Genomic DNA, 22,972 nt, shown 5'->3' on the forward strand with positions numbered 1-22,972 from the left:
GCTGAGACCACCGGACTTGGGGCCACAAACTTGGAAGCGCTGAGACCACCGGACTTGGAAGCGCTGAGACCACCGGACTTGGAAGCGCTGAGACCCCCGGACTTGGGACCACCAGATTTGGAAGCGTTGGGACCACCGGATCCTCCACCTCCCCCATGGTGAAAGGGGGAACCTTTCAACTGAAGGACGTACTCCAACAACTCACACAGCAACCCTCGAGGACCATCACAGAGAAGTATTGGTTGAAAATGGTTATTTAGTCAATGTAAATAGAAATCAATGAGGGCAAAGTCCAGGAGGTCAGTCAGATAAGCAATGTCCAAGAAGTCTCTAGTGTGGTCCTCAAGTGTACGTGTGCCTTCACGGAGCCGGATTCATCTTACTGCTGGATCCATATAGTCTGGTGTTCTGTGACGGGGCTGTTGAAACGAGGGAGTGTCGGATCCAAGTGCAATACACACGTTTATTTAAACAAAACAAGAAAAGTAAATCCAGGCAGAAAACAGGATATTCCAAACACAGGAGAAACAGGACTAAAACAAACGCATGTAACATCCATAGAGGAAATCACTAGACAATAGTGATGGACGCTTTAAAAAAACGCTTCGTGAAGCTTCGAAACCTTTGCAATGAATTTGTTTTGAACCAGTGATTTGGAGCACGTATACATTTTTTATTTTTTTTGAAAAGCTTTGTTTCTCCCAACACTACCAGATAAAGATAAAGAGAAACTCGGGGTAGAAATTCACAAGCTAACAGGTGTGGGAAATGAGTAGCTATGGTAACTAACGAGGGTAACTATGGAAACAAACAAGAGAGTGATAGAAACAATGGGTGCGTCTTAATATGCTATCTAGTTCAGTAGTCAGGGCACTGATTAGGGTTCCTCGAGCGCAAAATCCTACCAGTGCACTGAAACATTCGCTCGCTAAAAAGACCCACAATGCACTGTGAAAACCAGGGAGCGTCGATGCTCACTATGTTCCCTAAATGGAAGTTCTGAAGCGCGAAACATAAGTCATGTGAGCCAACTCATTACACATAATGTCACACAATAGATGTTTTTTTAAAATACAAACCATTATTTTATTATATTTCAGCATAAACATACAACACTAGACAGGCAATAAACATAAAAAGCTAACATTTATAATTTAAACAGGGCTGAAATGTTGCACGTACTGTATATGTGTCACGTTTCTGTTTGTGTTTGGACTTCCTCTATGTTCATTGTGTTCAGTTTCTAGCCACTCCTCCTTCATTAGTTCATCCCAAGCCTGTTTGTTACTATGGTTTCTGTCATTTATCATAATGTAGCAGTAATCCTTGCTGTCCTAACCAGTGCCCGAATTCATGTACACGATATGCATTCACCACCTAGGAAACTAGGGAGCTGATTGAGACGCACCCAAAGAAAACATGAACTAATCACAGAAAGACAAACAGCAGGAACAATAGGACAATCATGATAAAAACTCCCATAACCTAGGCAGCTGAAAAAGTGGCCGTACACTGTTGCACTCTAGTGACGCTTTATCGGCTATTGGCTGATCATTTTTTGGACCAGTAAAGCCTGAATAAATCTAAAGGTGCTGTACTTTCTTTCCTCATCAGAAATACCACCAGTTGAGGATCAAGATTCTCGGCGACTGCTATTACTGTATTTGTGGCCTTCCAGATTACCGTGATGACCATGCGGCCTGCTCCATCATGATGGGCTTGGCTATGGTTGAGGCCATTTCGTAAGTGATGCATACAGGGCTGCCAACTCTCACACATTGAGCGTGAGACTCACGCAATTGACACTTTTCACACGCTCTCACGCCACACATCCATTTTCTCACGCACAGAAAAATTGCGGAGCAAAGAGGTACTTTTAATATTAAACTAATTCTCAGCTCTTAGATTCCGTCAATTTTATTACGAAATTCAGACAAAAATACGTTTGGCGCTTGTAAATGTGACGTGACAGATCGCTGAGCGCCTCAGTTCAAGTGCACGTGAACCGATCATCTGTTACTTTTTTATTTAAAGATGCAGTACAACTTACCGAAAGTATACATAATATCGACCAATTAGTGTTTTTCAACCATGGAAAGAGGTCAATATAACAGCAGGAGGACAATTATGTCACATAACGTTACATTTACCTCAGGAAAGCCATTTAATGACCATAGCATGTTAATTGAATAGAAAAAATAGCTAGAGAGGAGATTTTGCTGAGCACTATATTACATATTTATTATATTTTTACTTATGTCATTAAATAATTGTTATTATAACAAAAACAGCATTATATTTAATTTAATTTGTTATTTTTAACCTTTAATAATACCAGCAGATTGGGCCCTCTATGTTTACAGCATTAGGTGAGATTTTTTTTTTAAATAAAATTTAAAATAAACATGTATCCAAATTAGTCAATATTGAATCAAAATCGGAATCAAATCACAAGAATGGAATTGAAATCTTGAAATTTTTGTCAAGCAATAATAAACTGTATCCTACTAGTCATTGTACAATGTAAACATTGTAACATGTTGTCACTAAACTTCATAAAATTCTATTTAGTTACCAAATGTTTTGACAATCACAATTACACTTATTGTGATGCAATATTTGTTTTGCATACCCCACCAAAAGAAAATCTCACTCCAAGCTAAACTCAAAAGTTGGCAGCCCTGTGCATAATCATTTAATTCGTGAACTGTCATCAGGATTGTTCATGGAAGTTAGTGACTGGTTCATAACAATTATTTATAAATAGATTAAGTTGGGCATGCTTGAATATGACAAGGTTTGACACATTCATCTGGATTTCAGATATGTCCGAGAGAAGACGCAAACCGATGTGGACATGCGTGTCGGGGTGCATTCTGGGACAGTCTTGGGCGGGGTGCTCGGACAGAAGCGCTGGCAGTATGATGTGTGGTCTACTGACGTGACGGTGGCCAACAAGATGGAGGCAGGAGGAATACCAGGGTAAAGACCTGCACCTTTTCATTTGGTTCAGAATGCTAGGGTTAGTTCACTAGATTTGGCCATTTCATACGTTTTTACTGTAGGGCTGCACGATATCGGAAAAATAATAATTTGTTTTTCTGCAATGTACAGTAGTGGCCAAAAGTGATTAAACCATCAAAATATGAGGGAAACAATATTTTAAATGTGAGGGACGAACAAAACAAAAAGCTCACAGGAAAAAGCATACAGTGACAATGTAAAACATAATCAGTTATTAATATTTCGTTGGTTCCCTCTTGTTTTCATATTTTCTTTTTATGACAGCCTGGCCAAAAATTATGTCTGCACAATTTGACATGTTTCATTTCGTTATTGTCACAAATTAAAACAATCGACTTTGCAATATGCTTACAAAATCTTTAACACATTTTTAATAATATTTGATGTACATTTTCCAAGGCCGGACAACAATTTTGGCATGGTATGAATTTCCCCCAGATGCCATTAATAGCTCTATTTAGAAATAATTAATAATGATTATCAGGGCTGGTCATTTTTGCGATTTTTTTTTTTTTTTAGTTAAACACGTTAAAGATATTTAACACAATTAACGCAGCATCCGTTTTTTTTTTTTTTTTTTTTTTGTAATTCTTTGGCTGCACTACAGTATATGATTGTGCTATCATTCATTCAAGTGCTATTAAACCATTCAAGCGTGATAAGAATATTAAACCATCATTAATGTTAATCAAAGAACAAAAGACAAAGAGAAAAACACTCACTGCTCTTGACTTAATAACTTTTGTAGCTTTAACAAGGATTAATTCAATTTATAGTTTATTCAGGGTGCAGTGTTTGATTACTCAATTTCTATATATTTACCTGTTACCTGAAAATCTTAAAGCACTGTTTACAAGGGGTTACATGGGTCAAAGAATTTTATTGTGCATTTTAGCAGGGCCAGTAGAAAAAAACCTTAGCGTTGAGCCCTGATATTAAAGGCACAGCTAAATGTGACATTTATTACAATAGGTTTATGTGAAGATTGTTTTAAATTATCTTAAATTAAAAAAGTTTTTATATTTTTTAAGCCTATTTAATGTTCAAATCGGTAGCTTTGAATTTTACTGTAATGTTGAATGGCTATAATTAGTGGCTAAAATTGTAGGGGAAAATCCATTTAATAGAGACATCAATATCAGTATTGGTAAGACTGATACTTCATTCATAGTGCTTAGTAAAACAAATATTTAAAACCCTCTTTATGTTGTTTCTACATCATTTTGGAGATTCAGTGTGAAAGTATTACAATATAAAAATATATCAAAAACTTTAATGTCGTGCTATTAATTAATATATTTTTTTAATCGATTGTCAGCACTTGTTTGGGAGTGAATATATATTTAAAAAAAATTGTTATACTCTTTACAAGAACCAACACAAACCATAAATTCAAGATAAATAAGTTAATAAAAAATCTCTTTCCACTTCAGTTTTCATAGGCCACATTCACACCGTTTCTGACCAATTCAATATAACTCTAAAATAATAGTTTTTATAATTTTATTGTGATTATTATTAAATGTGGTAAACAAAATAAGAAATATATTGTAATAATAACCTTGTGCCGTAAAAAAAAAAAATCAAATCAGTTTTATTTTACTGTAAAATTTCAATATTTTTATGTCTTTATTTCCTAATTTTCAAATGCGCGTGTAAATGAACATAGTGCTTTCACTCTGAAACCTACAGCGCATTTATTTATTTGCTGGTAATCCATTAAAATAAAAGCTTGATGGTATACCGCTTGAAAATGAAGAAATTTAGACATAAAAAATATTGTAATTTTACAGTAAAACAAAATTTATTTGATGAATATTTTACAGCACAAGGTTATTATTACAATATATTTCTTATTTTGTTTAATACATTTAATAATTATCACAATCAAATCTTATTAATAATTATTATTATTTCAGAGTTATATTAAATTGCAGACACTGTATCATGAACTACACACGTGTAAATGACGCCCTTCACTCTGAAAACGGTAGCACGTATATTATTTACTTAATTAAATCACAGCCTATAATTGATTGATTGATTATATATCATGCAGCTGTTCATTCATGTGTGTATCCAGTGTGAATGCCCTCTGAGACACAGAGAAGACAGATGGCAGATCAGTCACTGCAAAAATGACTCAGACAAGTGTAAATGCATCTGGTTGTTCAAGTTAAACTTTACTCCTCCCGAACTGAATTACACCCACACACTGCAAACCAAACATGAGCGGACAGCCATGGATAGACACATCTGGATATATGCCAGATTATTAGACCCTTATCCGTCGTCAACAATACACAATACCAATGAGACCCACCCTTGTGAAAAAGAAGTGCGCTTAATTGTATTTAATGTGCACTTGTAGTGTACTGCATATCTTAAGTATTTTTTTTTTTTTTACAATCTGCACATATTAATGAAATAAAAGGCCTCTTAAGTGTATTTAAAGGGAGTACACTTATATGACTAGTAATAATGTTAAATTTAGAGTATATTTTAAATCATTATGTTTTAGTAATATTTTGTCATGCTTCAAAGAAGTACACTTATGTTGATGTTGACTAACATACTAAAGCACATGTAACATACTATACTATAAATACTGTTATTTGATATTAGATATATTTTAAGTGCACTAAATTAAAACTTCATCATTACAAATGTGTAATTACAAATATATTTGAATACATGACATACAGGTTTCAATAGAAATGACTTTAAAGGCAGGGTAGGTAGGATTTTTCTAAAAAAAAAACATTCCAAATTTGTTTAAACTGTCTTTATTACCAATACATAATTAAAATGTAAGTACTCTGAAAAAGAGAGTATAAAAATCGAGTGTCTGTAGACCTCTCACGACTGTTGTAAACACAACTAATTATTTCCATTCACTCCCACCCCCTCCCTTCTGGGCTCCTTCCAAAGCCACGCCCCCAAAACACATGAACGCGCGACGCCAAACGCTCAGGCTCAGGAAGACGCATTTATTTACCTGAGACAAGTGGAGAGGAAGGAGCGCAGTGCATGCAGTGACATCATGTCAGAATCACATGTAATAAACTTTATCACTATAAATATAAACAAATAAGATGGCTTTTAGTACTCACTATCAAGCTAGCATATCGATACTGGTAAAGTTTAAAATATATTTTGTTTGATTCGGTAACGAGCTATATTTAGGCTATAGGTAACGAGCTATATTCATAAGGCAAAGCTAAAAACAGGTTGCATTGATACACGTTTTTCCATTACCATCAGTTAAACTGTGCTGAAGGTGAATTTCGTGTAAGAGTCATAACATATACGGTGTTTTGCATGTAAGAGTTTACATGATGAAAACATTGTTGACTCTGATGAGGACTAACGTTACACTCCGGAGACAAGTACCGCATCGTCGGTTCGAGGACAGGTCCGGGGTCGAGGGCGAAGCAGAGGAGGTCGTTCAAGAGTGTGGGCAACCAGGGTCCGAGGAAGTAGTTTTTGCCTTGTTTGCCTTCGCTGACTGCATATGCAGGTGCTTTGAGTTTTGAATGCTCTTTCTCTGCCATAATTTTACTCTTCGTAGGTTCCGCGCCTCTCTTGCACTCCCCTCAAATCAAACGGGTGCGCGCGCATATGGGCAGATCTAGCAACAGGGGTGGTTGCCATGGTTGCGAGAGTGAGTGACAGTCGCCCAAACCAATCAATTGTTTCGTCCCGGATGGAAATAATGAGCTGTGTTTATTGCAGATTAAAAGGTCTACAGTCACTCGATTTTTATACTCTCTTTTTCAGAGCACTTACATTTTAATTATGTATTGGTATATAAAGACAGTTGAAACAAATTTGAAAAAAAGTTTTTTATAAAAATCCTACCTTTAAAGGGGACCTATTATGCAAAATTCACTTTTACATGGTGTTTGAACATAAATGTGTGTTGGCAGTGTGTGTACACAACCACCCTATAATGATAAAAATCCACCCAGTGCTTTTTTTATAATCCCCATAAATCATAAGCACTGTCTCAGAACAAGCTGCTCTCAGATTCGGTGCAATGTGACGTCACTTTGCACAGGCCCCGCCCACGACTGTTGATTGACACTGCAGTTTGAGCCTAGACCCGCCCTGAGTGAGCTGGACACAGTCCGCCATTGTTCGACGCTTGAGCAGCTGTAGACAAGAATGTCTCCTAAGCGATTGAGGTGTTTTGTTGTTGGATGTAAGAATGAACATAGCAGTCTTCATTTACTCTCGTTGTTATTCGAGGATGGATCTGTACTGTTTGTGATCCAGCTTACGGTCTCCAGAGCGACAGGGCTAACGTTACTCGGCAGAAATGAAAGTGAGAGCGCGCTCTTTATCACAGCTCTTCGAGTCATTTTACGGATATAAGGTTTACCAGTTTATTTAGCACCCACTGAAAAGGTGTGTATATATTTGTTTACTGTTAGTTGTAATGAGTGTTTTGTGTACTTCGCTGTGTATGTTGTTGATAATGAAAGGGAGCGAGAGAGAGTTTATGGATAACTTTAATGCTCACTTCTTATACTGTGTTTATTCAGCTCTTACAGAGATTCTCTGGAGTAAAACTAACGCTTCATCTTTTGTGTGATGAACAATAAACTTCACTGAACTTATCAGTATATTTTGGTCATCATTCGAACGGGGTTTGCTACAGCAGGCTTGTATTAATAGTGGATAAAAGCAGATGACAAATAAGTTATAACCATAATTAAACTAAACTATACCTGTTCAATCTCCATACAGCATATATTCTCTGGCTCTGTGGGCATTATTGTCCGACTCCGAGTCGAAATGAACACCGCAACTGAGAGTTTCTGTTCTGATATTATCAGATGAGATTGTCCTGGCTCTGAGCGCGAGCTCGTGAGGCTCCGCCCCCTGGGCCGGCAGCAGCAGTTCATTTGCATTTAAAGGGCACACACTAAAACAGCGCGTTTTTCTGAGCCCCAAAAAATGACAATTTAAACATGCTGTAAAAATGATCTGTTGTGTATTTTGAGCTAAAACTTCACACACACACTCTGGGGACATCAGAGACTTATTTTACATCTTGTGAAAAGAGTCATAATAGGTGCCCTTTAAAGTAAATTTTAGTTTCCCATAAATGCTTGTCAGTGCATTCAGCAGTTCTCTTTAACCATATTTCGTAGACAATAATTATGAAATTACATATAAAGATGTACTAGTCCTACCTCAGTGAGCCAAACAAGCACTCATAAGTTCAGCTAATTATATTTAATAACATTTACAAACATTACATTACAAGTATATTCTTTTAAAGTCTCTTATTATTTCTGTGTATTTTTCCAAATAGTTACTAATATGTATGCTAAAGCGTACTTATTCTTCACAAGGGCATATTGTGGACCACAAAACCAGTCACATGAGATTTATACATCATCTGAAAGCTGAATACAAGAGCTTTCCATTGATGTGTGGTTTGTTATGATAGGACAATATTTGGTCGAGATACAACTATTAGAAAATCTGGAATCTGAGGGTGCAAAAAAAATCAAAACATTGAGAAAATCCCCTTTAAAGTTGTTCATTTATGTTGGCGATTGTACTGCATTCACTCACAAAAATAAATGTTTTATATATTTACGGTAGGAAATTTACTAAATATCCTCATGGAACGTGATCTTTACTTAATATCCTAATGATTTTTGGCATAAAAGAAAAATCGATAATTTTGACCCATACAATGTATTGTTGGCTATTGCCACAAATATACCCGTGCGACTCGAGACTGGTTTTGTGATCCAGGGTCACATATACTTAATGGAAATGCTTCCAGCTCAGCACTAAACCAGCACAGACAAGACTAGGTGAAGGTGGTTTGCGGGTGGTTCGTGAGTTTTCAACAGATGAACTGTAAGTGTTGTGTAATCAGCAAAAGAACTGGCAGTAACGGACTCAGAAAACAGGTTATGCTTGAACTCAGATGTGTGTCTTGTAGGCGAGTGCACATCTCCCAGAATACCCTGGAGTGTCTGCACGGGGAGTTTGATGTGGAGCCAGGGAATGGAGGAGACCGCTGTGAATACCTGAAGGAGAGGGGCATTGAAACACACCTGGTGCTGGTGCCCAAGGGCCCCGTGGGCAAGAACGGCATCAATGGAGTCGTGGGTGTCATTTCCTCTTACTGTCATTTCCATCTCTGTGTGTGTCTCTCATTCTCACGCCCTCAACTGTGTTTTCTCCAGAAGCTTTCGGTGACGTCATCGAACGGGAATTCTCCACTACTCATCAACACCAAGGAATGTAATGGGAGCGTCCACACGGCTTGCACCACACCGGAGGATCCAGAGGAGCTGGACACACGGGTATTCACACACTCCATGTACAGTCAAACCAGAACTTATTCAGACACCTTCAACATTTCTCACAATATCACAGTTTACTCGCTAGAGTTTAGAAGATGGTCATAAAATATGACAGGAACTCTGAGTTATCAGATCAGTTGATATTTCTCTGGTTTTGTCCGTCCTTCTGTTAGACTGTCTCACACATGAATTATGTTGAATATCTGTCAGCTGTTAAATTTAACTACACAATTAGATAATACCAGTTTAGCTCAACCAATTACCAAGCAATGCTTCATTTTGTTCAGTCTGTGTGTAAAAAGAGCATTAGCAATTAAAGAAAAAACACTTCAGCAAAATATAGTCAGGTCAAAGTGTCTGAATCATTTTTGGTTCCAAATTTGTATTAATTTTACTGGTAGTCACTGTATGAAGACTTTTTGGGTATAATATGTCACAGTTTACTTTATTTTGCTCTCCTCACTTACATACATTAACTATAGTGTCCTGCACCCACTAGTAAAAAAATATAAAAAATTATATCTGGTTTGACTGTATGTTTCCATCCACCTATTTTGTTTTTGATAATTTTGGGAACGCTGTATGGAAATTCTAAATTCTAAAAATGTGCACAAAAAAGAATGTGCTCAGTTTAGGCGTATATGTTATTAATGTTATTTTGAACTTTCGGTTCATCAAAGAGTCCTAAAAAAAAAAAATTCCACAAAAATATGAAACATTGATAATAATCAGAAATGTTTCTTGAGCATCAAATGGAGTAATGATGCTGAAAATTCCGATTTAATAGACAACAGTTCTTTTAAATTGTTTAATTAAACAATATTTAAAGAATAAATACATAAAATAAAATAAGATACAGTTTATAAACAAAATAAATAATAAATTAATAAATATAATTTTTTAAAGTTATATATTAGCAAAATACACTACATTCAAAAAAATCTTACTGGCCCCCAACTTTTGAACAGTGCTATATTTCCATAAAATGTTTTTTTTTTTTTTTTTTTTTTATGATTCAGGAAGAAAACGGATATAGTGGGATTTTACTTTATATAGTTCCGTCTTTGGCAGTAGGGATGTGCAAAACTGATCGACTACTTGTTGAATTGCCCAGAGAACTAGGTGACTAATCGAAGCCCTGTCTAATTCCATGACTAGAATCACCTTTTAAACTTTTTCCTTCAAAAGTTGATGTGATGTATTTGTTTTTTATTGTTAAAATAATTATGGATTAAAATCTCAAATGATTTTACATCAAAAAATGTAATTCATGAACAAATGCATTAGTAATAATGTTAAAACATGTTTTAGCTATAATAAACAAGTTGCTAGGTGTCTGTATGTGTGTAACTATAAATGATCCATAATTACATGCTAACCATAAACCAAACCCCAACCCTATAAGAAGTACATGTAGTTAATTACTATTACTCAGTACCTAAATGTGAAATTACACTAACAAAGACACCTTAAAATAAAGTGAAAGACAGGATTTTACTCATTTGAAAATAATCAACTAACGGCTGACTTGCCTGAACAACTAGTTGACTTATTGGTTTTAAAGAATGTGTATGTATTAGCATGATCATTTTAGACACATTTGCCAAAAGTAAAATTTGTATTGGTCCAAAATGTTCTTCAGTGTCTGCAAAAAAAATAAATAAAATAAAATTGCAAATCATTGTAATATGAAATATGAATTTTCATAATTAGTGTGAAAGGATCTATAGGGATGCATTGTTTCATTTAACGATATTGCCATGCTGAAAATTGTTTGCACTTGGATTTTTCTGTTTTTGTCATGATAATGGTTTTGGATAAGCATGCATATCTCATGTGTGTGTGTGTGTGATCGCAGGTGGTGAACCCCTCGTTCCCAAACCCGCGGCGTCGGTTACGTCTGCGTGATCTGGCCGAGAGAGTGATCGACGCTCAGGAGAATGAGCAGGAGCTCAATAAACTCCTCAATGAAGCTCTGCTGGAGAGAGAGACCGTACAAGCGTACGTAGAGTGTGTGAGCGACGGTGTGTGTGTGTGAGTGTCTGTTCGTGAGTGTGTCTATGCGTTTGAGTGTGTCTGTCTGAGTGTGTGTCTGTTCATGTGTCTGTGTGAGTGTGTGTGTGTGTGTGTGTGTGTGTGTGTGTGTGTGTGTGTGTGTGTGTGTGTGTGTGTGTGTGTGTGTGTGTGTGAGAGAGAGAGAGTGTGCCTGTGTGTATGTAAGTGTCTGTGTGAGTGTGTGTCTGTTCATGTGTCTGTGTGAGTGTGTCTGTGTCTGTGTGTGTGTGTGCACGTGTGTGGTGGGTGTGAGAGAGAGTGTGCGTGTGTGTATGTGTGTTTTCGTGAGTGTGTGTCTGTGAGTTTGAGTGTGTCTGTCTGAGTGTGTGTCTGTTCATGTGTCTTTGTGTGTGTGTGCGTGCGTGTGTGTGTATCTGTGTGTGTGTGTGTGTGCGCGTGTGTGGTGTGTGAGAGAGAGAGTGTGCATGTGTGTATGCGAGTGTGTGTGTGTGTTCGTGAGTGTGTGTCTGTGCGTTTGAGTGTGTCTGTGTGTGTGTGTGTGTGTGTGTGTGTGTGTGTGTGTGTGTGTGTGCGTGTGCGTGTGTGTGTGTGCGTGTGTGTGTGCGTGTGTCTGTGTGTTCCTACAGAGCAGAAAGACGTTATGTCAGATAATAGAGTTTGCACTGAATGTAATAGTAGAGTGATGCTTTGGGTTCGTCGACAGCAGAGTGGTTACAGGAAGGCATTTACAGTAGAAATACACCGGGCGTAATCGATTACAGCATCCATAAATCAGTGTCGATGGAGCTTTCTTTAATTAGCATACTTTTAAAAAGAGAACATATTCTAGAAATAGTAGACTTCAAAAGAATATAATGAAAAAGTGTAGTCATGACTCACAGATGTGTACTCTCTTTTACATTCATGGCCTTACATTTAATTAATATTATATTATCTGCAAATACAATGTTTTAAAAATATACTTTTAAGATTTGAAATACACTCCATTATATGTTTCTACATTACTACACTACATCACAATGGTCGTGTTGTGTGTGTGTGTGTGTGTGTGTGTGTGCGCTCTTCAGGCTGAAAGGGAAGTACACTAATCGTCTGTCTCTGCGCTTCACTGACCCGGAGCTGGAAACGCGTTTTTCGGTGGAGAAGGAGAAGCAGAGTGGAGCCGCTTTCAGCTGCTCGTGTGTCGTGTTGCTCTTCACTGCGGTCATGGAGGCCCTCATTGACCCCTGGTCAGTTAAATATTAACAAATCACCACACAAACACTGCCAAAGGTCAACCGAGGCCAGCCATAATCTATTTACAGTTATTATAGCATCTGTTTATTGCTCTAAAAATAAGGTCCTGTTGCTACTTAGCGTTCCCCTTTGTCTCTGGCTTTGAAATATCCATCTTCATTTAAGGCTGGGAATCATACGGATTTCCTGATTCAATTAGATTCGGATTTTGATTTGATTCTAATTCATCTGTGCGGACCCTTGTGAAAAAGAAGGACACTTTAGCATAGTTTTAACAAGAGCACTTATTGTGGAAATAATATATTTTAAGACTTTATACTTAAGTGCGAACTGAACGTTTTTAGACACCTATTGTATTTATTGTATTTATTTTATTATTATAATTAAAATGCATTATATGATGAGTTTAAATGTATATTAAATGCAATTAGTTGAACTCAAGAGTACTTTTGTGACTCACTTAAGTAAAACTTATATACTGTATGTAATTTTAGAATTATTTATATTGTCTTTAAAAATATGGTATTCGCAAAAATGAATGTACTGACAAGCATTTATAGTAAACTAAAATAGACTTTAATGTCATTTCTAATGAAACTTGTATGTCTTGTATTTAACTATATTTGTAATTACACATTTGGAATGATGAAGTTGCAATTTAGTAAATTTAAAATATATTAACTTGAAGTGTAATGTTAAACAACACACTATATTACATTGTAATCAAGTACTTTACATTTGATTTAGTATGTTAGTCGTCGCATCAAAATAAGTGTACATCTTTAAAGCACATTACAGATTATTAAACACATAATCTAAAGTGTACTTGCTTGTAGTAATCCAATAAGAGAGATGCATAACGCAGAATGAATGAAGATAACAGTTTTAATAAACACTAGGAACGAATGAACATGAATTATCACAAGAACATGAACTGAGGAGAACTGAGGGCTTAAATACACAGAGGGAAGAACATCAACAGAACAGGAAACAGGTGTGGAGTAGAAACCATGACAACTAATGAAATTAGTCCCCTATATCCTTAAATAGGGCACTATTAGAAGGGATAGACATTTGTAGGGGTGTCCGAAACCATAGTGGACATTGCCAAGTGCACTCATTCTATCCCACAATGCACTGCAATAACGAGTGTTCAACCGCTCAACGGCTAGAGAATACCCATAATGCACTGTGAGGATCGTGCCGAATGAATTCCCGCGTCTGACCAGAAGATGGCGCCGCAGCTGAATCATCCATTCATTCATTTTCCAAACTGCGCTGCTCCAGTGTGGCATCATACAGATATAAATTCCTTTTGAATGGATTATTTAATTGTTTAATTAAGGTTTATACATAGTTCCCATGACAGAGTTAAAGATAAATCTGTTCATTACTACTGGAGCTGCCTAAGTTTAAGAAACATATTCATGAAAGTGTGCTCATTTAAGTACACTTAAGTGTCCTACTTTTCAGATTTAAAGTACAGAATAAGCGCACATTAAGCAAACTTTTCCACAAGGGTTTGAAATGCATTGGTCCAGTGTGATGCCACTGTGTTTTTTCATTGCTGTATTACTGTGTGTTCTGTGATGTTCTCATGTCTTTCTTTCATTTTCCCCCGTCTATCTATTTTTGCTCTGCACAGGTTGGTCGCAAACTACGTGACCCTGGCCGTGGGAGAAGTCTTGCTGCTTATTCTTACTATCTGTTCGCTGGCAGCCATTTTCCCACGGGTGAGTTACTGCTCTAACACCTCCATTAACCAATCACACACAGCTGTCACTCAAACATATGTCACGAGTTAAAAAGTTGATGTCAACAATCTCAAATGCATCTCATTACTAACATTTTGGACCTGATTAACATGTGTTCATTACTTCAATGAGCGCAGGACCTCAGATGAAGCAAACTCTGAATCTACATGCACCAATGCTAAATGTTCTGTATATCCTAATCATTTGGTAACAACATGTATTCATTACATCAATGAGCTGCGTTAAAGTTAAACGGAAAAAAAGAAAAAAAAGTCGACACTTTCCGGCATTTCCATCAGCTGTATCGGTAAACGTTTTGAAGCGCTAAACCTTTTTTCACAAAATAATCTAAGTCGACTTCTTATGTAATATTAATGTGACGGGTTACATGAGTGAAATGCTGTTGCTGAGGCTCATCCTCTTCCAGTTATTGGTCCAGCATGCACCAGTATATTTGATTCATCCTCATTAGTTAGGTCAACATATAGTTACCAGTATTGATTCCCCCGCAGCCACACATACACACACAGGTTCAGCGAGCGCAGAGATAATGTGATTTTGAAAGGAGAGGCGGTCACACACGCATCCACTAGGCAACAAGGACATATAAATGTATTGATTTTAAAAATCATGTTGTTGTGGATTAAATCAATTGTTTCCACAAACACTGTTCATCCAGCCACCCCAGGGCTGAAGTAAACGCACACACACTGTGATTAGATCACAGGCCTTTCAATTGACTTTACTGGTCACTTACTGTGATAACAGGTCATGTGCGTACAAGGTTAAAACCATTTCCTATGACTGGATGTTAGCGTGTGGATTCCTGAGTGTAAGTTGCTTTTTCGTCTTGCTTTCAGGTTTTTCCAAAGAGATTGGTGTCGTTCTCCACTTGGATTGATCACACGCGCTGGGCTCGCAACACTTGGGCCATGGCAGCCATTTTCATAGTCACAATGGCCGACATAGTGGATATGGTAAGAAACAAGTGAATGAATTAAAGAAATATCTATCTATCTATCTGTCTGTCTGTCTGTCTGTCTGTCTATCTATCTATATATCTGTCTATCTATATATCTGTCTATCTATCTATCCATCCATCCATCCATCTATCTATCTATATATCTATATATCTGTCTGTCTGTCTGTGTATTTTGTATCCATCCATCCATCCATGAACTATGTTTCCATCCATCCATGAATTGTTTCCATACAGGGCTTGACACATTAACACCCGCCAACCTGCCAAATGTGTGTGTATTTCAGCAGTGGTGTGTGTAACGCAGTCACTCCTACTAGACACTTGTCGGGTTGAATTTTATATATAATATATACATTTTTTTATTGTAGTCTCTTAAAATGGCATCTGAAATAATAAACTAAGTGCAATGTAGTGTTGTCACAAATCTAGATTTTTCAATACATATCAATACTGAAATATCTGAAACATTTCCTGCAGAATAGATACACGATACCAGCTGCTTTCTCGCTCTCTCATCTCTCCGACAGCGAGTTACACATAAACTCGCCTCCCCTCACTCATTTCTTTTTGCTCCAGATGAATTGTTGGTGTTACAGGCTTGAATTTCTTTGTGGGATTGTGTGTATTGTGCATAATGTTACGGATTCCCGCAGATGTTGTGCTCACACCCAAAGTGTGCGTACATAAAGCCGCCTCTCAGGATTAAATTGAGTTCTATTTTGCTTTTTATTCTTATTGTGTTTAAACAGTCAAATACACACAAAATAATGTCAAAATACTGGTATTGGCGAGTATTCACGTGAACACAGTCAGTTATGCTTTAAGTGAACATAAACAGTTGAGAAAGAAAACGCATGTGTAACAGTATAATGGATCCGTGCGTCAGGTCTTAAAGTGACAGCAGCCTAATAAACCTGATGCCAAATTATGAGATAATATTAAAAATATCTATATTGCAGTTTTTCCCTATGGTATCAATGTCAAAATTGTGGCCAGTGCCGAGTAACTTTGGAAAAACACTAGCCACAGTGGCTGGTGAGCAAAACAGCTAATGTCAAGCCCTATACTGAATTATGTTTCCATCTATAAAGTATTAAAATCAAGTCAGAGAAGATCCAAGTTTATAGCTCTGTACCACAACTAGTAAGCTGTCTTGATGTTCACTGCCTACATAGTCATCTCCCTTCTAAGGCAACACCAAGATTAATCATATTTCTTTTTAAAAATTTCCACACAAACATGAAACGATGTAATACCAACCAACAACGACTAATTTAATAGTGCAAGAGTAAAATACTGTCATGACATTTTCATTGCGATAGAGAAATGTGCCTTTTTGAAGATCCTCTTTTGTTTTCCACAACTTTTTGCACTCTCAAAATACTTGTTTTTAACACACTGTGGATCATATAAAGTACCACTCAAAAGTTTGTGATCAGTAAGAAATTAACCCATTTATTCAGCAAGGATGCATTAAATTGATCAAAACTGACAGTCAAGACATTTATAATGTTAAAGAAGATTTTAGTTTCAAATAAATGATGCTTCAAAACTTTCCATTAATCAAAGAATCCTGAAGTAAAGCATCACAGTTTCCTCATAAACATGAGGCATCGCAACTGTTTTCAACACTAATAATAATAAAAATATCAGCTTTGCTATCACAGGAACAAAATACATTTTAAAACAGTAAATTAGAAAACAGTTGTAATAATATTGACAATATTACTGTTTTACTGTATTTTTGACTTCCTTCACAAACATTAACAGTAGTGAAACACCAACATATTATAACACCAAACAAATCTAAAACACAGAAGAAGAAAAAAATCCCACACATCCCCTTTAGCTGATGTTACTGCCTCTGTCTGATTCTGCTGTGTTCTGTAGTTAAGCTGTCGGGCTCCTCCGCCCTCCACCAATGAGGCGACTGCCGTCCCTTCAGTCTCAGCGCCCGCCAGGAACTGCTCGGAGAATCCTAAATACTACAGCTACGTCGCCGTCCTGGCTCTCATGGCCACCACCATGCTGGTGCAGGTCAGCCACATGGTCAAGCTCACGCTCATGCTGCTGATCACTGTAGCGACGGGTGTCGTCAACATCTACAGCTGGACGGACATCTTCGACCGCTACGATCTGGACCGGTTTAAGGATTACAGGTGTGTCAAGCGCGAATCTCAGTCAAATCACTGTAGAAGCTGGGTTTATTCAAGGCAAGCATCACTGTTACTATTGCATTAGGACTTGAACTGACTGTCAGTATTTCACCTATTGGATGATAAAATGAACAAACTTAGATAGATTGAAGTGTCCTCGTTACATGTAGTTACTATAGTAAAAACTATAAATTATGCATAATTACATGCTACTTAACCTAAACCAACCCCTATTCCTAACCCTATAGGAAGTACATTTAGGCAATTATTATTACTCAGTACTTAAATGTATAATTACACTGTAACAAAGACACCTTCAAATAAAGTGTAACCGTTTACTCTCTACCGTATATAGTGGGCCAGCCATCCTAGAATATCAGAGAGAAATGGCTGTTACTTTCAAGCCACTTTTAACCCACTAAAGCCTACTCGATCATATTTGATACGCAAATTTCTAAGGCCTCTAAATGATCAACATGATCAAACTTTGCTGAAAAAGCTGTTGCACTCAATCGGCTACATGCCTTTTGTCGTCTGATTGATAGGTCATCTTTTTTTTAGTCAGTATAATTGTGAAAACATCCCCCTACAGTCTCTTCTTGCTGTGAAATCTTACATGATTTTTATCAAGCAAACATAAGAATAACTTTTATATTTTTAGTCATATTTCAAGATAAACACTTATTGGACTGAAGCACCTTAGGTTTACTTGATAATCTTGATTAAGATGTATCACATATGATCCATCAGGCTTTTGAGGAAGGTTTATTTGTTCATCTCTCAATCATCACTGTATTGCATTGATTTATATGTTTTAAAACTACAGAGCTTTGATCATGAAACTAAGCATTTAAATATCATCTTACTTGGACATATTACTCCACTTAAATTTTCTTGGCTGTTATTTCATGTCAGGCTTTACAGGGTTAAGTTTTTCTTTTTTTTACAGAGTTTATCTTGTGCCCTCCAAATACACCATGAGTGTGATGATCTTCATCATGATGGTCAGCTTCTACTACTTCTCCCGACATGTAAGATTTCTCTCTTTCTGGACGATTTCTTAAAGGCATAGTTCACTTAAAAATAAAATCTCCTAAATTACGTCAAATCACCTTAATAATATCCTAACGCCCATACGACTCGTGTTATATTCCAAGTTTTCTGAAGTCGTACAATCGCTTGATTTGAGGACAGACCAAACGTTTAGTTGTTACTCACTGAAAATCGTGAATAACGAAGCTCTCAAATCAAATATGGCACATGGCATATGGTTAAAAGACATGTATGTATGTCACATAATCTGCTTTCTGGAATACCCTCCAGATTTGGAACAACATGAGAGTGAGTAAATGATGACAGAATTAAAATTTTGGGGTGAATTGAAGCTAGCAAATGGCTTTAAAGGGATTGGGATAAAGAGCATGAGTCATATAAATTACTTTTGCTGTACTTTTATGCCGTTTATATTTTCATTTTCGAGTTTGGCATGCCAGTTCCCATTTACTGGCATTATTAAATTAGTCAACAATACACTTTTTGTGTTCCACAGAAGAAGAAAAAAAGTCAAATGGATTTGGAATGACATGAAGTTGGGCAAATAATAACAGAATTTAGTTTTTGTGTTAAATATTCGTTTAAAGTCTCACCAAGGCTGCGTTTATTTGATCAAAATACAGTAAAAACAGTAATATTGGGAAATGTTTTACAATTTAAAACAGCTATTTTCTTTGGAAGCTTGTTTCTGCCACAGAATAAACAATTAAAAAGGTAACTGCGACATTTTATCTCACATTTCTGACTTTTTTTCTCACAATTGCAAGTTTACATCTCACAATTCTGACTTTATAACTTGCAATTCTAAGAAATAAAGTCAGAATTGATGTAAACTTGCAATTGTGAGATAAAAAGTCGCAATAATCTTTTAAAATGTTTTTATTCTGTGGTGGAAACAAGCTTCCATAGTTTTCTATGTGAATATATTGTAAACTAATTTATTCCTGTGATCAAAGCTGATTTTTTACTACAGTCTTCAGTGTCACATGATCCTTCAGAAATCATTCTGATATGATGATTTGCTGCTCAAGAAACATTTCTGATTATTATTAATGTTGAAAACAGCTGTGCTGCTTCATATTTTTGTAGGAACAGTGATAGATATTTTCAGGATTCTTTGATGAATAGAGAGTTGAATAAGCTGTCACTTCCTGACATCTGAACGGTGTGTGTTCTCACCCGTGGCTCAGGTGGAGAAGCTCGCACGCACACTGTTCCTGTGGAAGATTGAAGTGCATGAGCAGAAGGAGAAGGTGTACGAGATGAGGCGCTGGAACGAGGCTCTGGTCACTAATATGCTTCCGGAGCATGTGGCCCGACATTTCCTGGGCTCCAAGAAGAGGGATGAGGTGAGAATCCTGCGCTCGGTCTCGCGGCCTGTTCACACCTGGTCACGATCGGATAGCTGTCGGACTTTAAGTGTTCCATGTACTCTTGGCCACATAAAGGTGTCTCTGCGATACAAAAATAAATTTTACATTTCAATAGGAGAGAAAGCGGCATCAGCACATTTAGTCTCACTACTTTTAATGAAGATGAGTGTGTGCTGAGCTTAAAACTTTTTTTCAGTTGCTCATCTGCGGCGGGTCATATCTGTGGATACCGGGAGCCAGTACAACATGATCTCGCACATTTAGTTTTCTACCATTTTGGGAGGAGTAAAATTTACGTAATCATCCTTCCCTCGCGTCCTGGAACAAATCCTGCCCTCGTGGGTCAAAATGACCCGAAGCCCTAAAATTATACTTCTTTTTTTTTTTGCCCAGAAAGCTTATTTTATTTCATTTTGATAATATTTTTAATGCAATTTTTTTATACGTTTTTTGTTATTTTTTATTTTATTTACCTTTAAATTACTAGATGTAATCAATAAATAATAAATAAATAGTCCTTTAGTAATTTAAGCACATTCCTCACATTCTTTCAACTTAAATTCAAAATAACTCACAATTTCATGCATAAACCTTTTAATTCAGCTCAAAATATCTTACTCTTGTGAAAAAAAAAAAAAAATGTAACATGATATTTCATGACTCTATCCACTAGATGGCCTTATAGCTCTATATGGAGTAAATGAGCTGTTCTGCTGGGTCCTAAAGCCAGTTTTTTTCAGGATGCATTCAGATACAAATGTAGACATTATACAATTAATTTTTGGTAAAGGTTTAGCATTTTTAGTTTGAATTTTGAGCATTTTTAGGTTGTTCTATGTGTATTGAAGCATTCCTCGCATTCCATTCATTCCTATGAGGGTCAAATTGACCCGCGAGGGAAGGATTTGTTACTTTTTTAAAATTCAACCACAAAACATTAAAAAGTTTTTTTTTTTTTTTTTTTTTTTTCGCATTCTTGATTCAAATGCGAAAAAAGTCTTTGGGTCTTGGATCCCTCCGATAAACACAACATTTTTTTAAATTTAAAAAAATATATATTCTGGGTCAAAATAACCCGAGGGAAGGATGAGGGTTAAGATGCGTTTTGGTCGATCGGATCACAAGGAGACGAGGCAGACACATCCTCTTTACACCTGGTGTTTTAATCTGTCTCTTTTGTCCACTTTTAACCACTTCTGTCCTGATTTCTTCGAGGGGAGGGTCTATGGGTGGGTAAATGTATATGTTTTTTCAGATCTTTCGATCTAATGGACGAAATAATTTTGCGCAATTTCATATGAAAGTGGAAACACACGGAGAGAATCAGCTTTCGTTTCTGCTCTGATAGCCTCAAGACCAGCCGAACGCTGTGAGTGTGTGTTAGATATCAGGAATGGTGAGAGAACATTGTGCTTGTTACGTTTTTCATCTTAAAACCAAACTTGGGTCTTCAGCCGACAAAGTTTAAATCCTGTCTGTTTGAACGCATTCAACCACATGAGCATCTACACTACGAAAGCAATCCAGTCGAATGCGTTTTCGACTACCTCTGGAAGTGGCCAAAAGTGGACAAACTCAAAACGTTTTAGACCCCATTTATACCAGTATTTAGCGTCGTCCACTTATGATCCGATCGACCAAAATGCTTCTTAATGATGCATTTACACTTGTTTAGTTTCGTCTCTAATGCATCTCAGACCAACTCCTGAAGTGGTTTGAGCGATTGGATTTAAATCCATTTCGGGCATTTCAGAGAACGCATGAAGTGACCAGGCCCTCAGTTTCCATGTTTTACATGCACAAATGCAGCCTAACTCAAGTAACTTCTCTGGTTTGGTTTCTCAGGAGCTCTACAGCCAATCCTATGATGAGATTGGAGTCATGTTCGCCTCCATCCCAAACTTCTCTGATTTCTATACGGAGGAAAGCATCAACAACGGCGGGATTGAGTGTCTGAGGTTCCTCAATGAAATCATTTCTGACTTTGATAGTGTAAGTTTTTTCAGTTTAAATTTCACCCAATTGTTTCCAATTATAATTAGAAGTAGAGATTTTATACCATTACTTGTTTGCTTTTGTGCTCTTTAGCTTTTGGATGAGCCACAGTTTCGCTTTATAACCAAGATCAAGACTATTGGCAGCACCTACATGGCAGCATCAGGAGTCACTCCAGACAATAACACCAACGGTTATGCTTGCATGAAGGTAAAGGAGGTGCAGATGGGATCTCTCTAGAAGCATTATATCCATCTAGTGCTGATAACAATGGTAAAGAGGATTTTTTGTGTCCTTCCCAACAGAAAGAAGAAGTTTCAGACAGGGAACGGTGGCAGCACTTGGCAGATCTTGCTGATTTTGCTCTGGCCATGAAAGTCACATTGATGAACATCAACTACCAGTCCTTCAATAACTTCATGCTTCGCATCGGTTAGTGGGCTGACATCCATCTACAGTAGTGGCTAAAGTGGCCTAGGGAAATTTAGATCTTCACCCTTTATTCAAATATTAAAAATTTGTTCGAGATTTTTAAGCATATTGCGTTGTTTTGCCTTTCCTCATCTTGTAGTTTGCCTTTTTTGCCAAATAATTTTGTCAGATAAATACCTTAACCAAGTTTAGTCTTTTGTTCTTCCCTTATATTTACAATATTTAAAAAGTATAAAGTATTTTCTTCATATTTTGATGGTTTAATCAAACTTGTAGGAACATTAAAAACAAATATCCCTTCTAAACATCCCTTTTGGCCAGTATTGAATGTGCAAATGACAACGATTATGCTGAATGTTTTGCTGTGTGCATTATGAAATCTGTTCTCCACAGGGTTGAATAAAGGGGGCGTTTTAGCTGGTGTTATTGGTGCCCGTAAACCTCATTTTGACATCTGGGGAAACACTGTGAATGTCGCCAGTCGCATGGAGTCCACAGGGGTGATGGGAAACATCCAGGTGATGGGTTTCACATTGCATTAATGATCTGGACACACACTTCCTAAATTTTGTTCAACTATTCTGCATCAGGGACTCAAAGTAGCAATGCAACAGAC

At 36.9% G+C, this 22,972-nt stretch overlaps 1 protein-coding gene across 2 annotated transcripts in view; it reads left to right on the top strand.

Annotated features, from left to right (window-relative positions):
• The window catches only part of adcy3a (adenylate cyclase 3a), a 40,256-nt gene that overhangs the window by 13,129 nt on the left and 4,155 nt on the right, over positions 1 to 22,972 (top strand). Inside the window, exons 5-19 of one of the 2 annotated variants that reach the window (XM_084089386.1) lie at positions 1,615 to 1,742; positions 2,824 to 2,982; positions 8,993 to 9,158; positions 9,240 to 9,359; positions 11,218 to 11,360; positions 12,443 to 12,604; positions 14,257 to 14,344; positions 15,226 to 15,342; positions 17,238 to 17,506; positions 18,453 to 18,534; positions 19,747 to 19,905; positions 21,775 to 21,921; positions 22,018 to 22,134; positions 22,230 to 22,356; positions 22,750 to 22,874. In XM_084089386.1, coding sequence (XP_083945512.1) covers positions 1,615 to 1,742; positions 2,824 to 2,982; positions 8,993 to 9,158; positions 9,240 to 9,359; positions 11,218 to 11,360; positions 12,443 to 12,604; positions 14,257 to 14,344; positions 15,226 to 15,342; positions 17,238 to 17,506; positions 18,453 to 18,534; positions 19,747 to 19,905; positions 21,775 to 21,921; positions 22,018 to 22,134; positions 22,230 to 22,356; positions 22,750 to 22,874 — 2,109 coding nt within the window. The remainder of the gene's footprint in view (positions 1 to 1,614; positions 1,743 to 2,823; positions 2,983 to 8,992; positions 9,159 to 9,239; positions 9,360 to 11,217; positions 11,361 to 12,442; positions 12,605 to 14,256; positions 14,345 to 15,225; positions 15,343 to 17,237; positions 17,507 to 18,452; positions 18,535 to 19,746; positions 19,906 to 21,774; positions 21,922 to 22,017; positions 22,135 to 22,229; positions 22,357 to 22,749; positions 22,875 to 22,972) is intronic. The other variant, XM_084089387.1, reaches the window with a different exon arrangement.

Source organism: Abramis brama (assembly GCF_963993115.1).
Source record: "Abramis brama genome assembly, chromosome: 17".
Lineage (NCBI taxonomy): Eukaryota > Metazoa > Chordata > Actinopteri > Cypriniformes > Leuciscidae > Abramis > Abramis brama.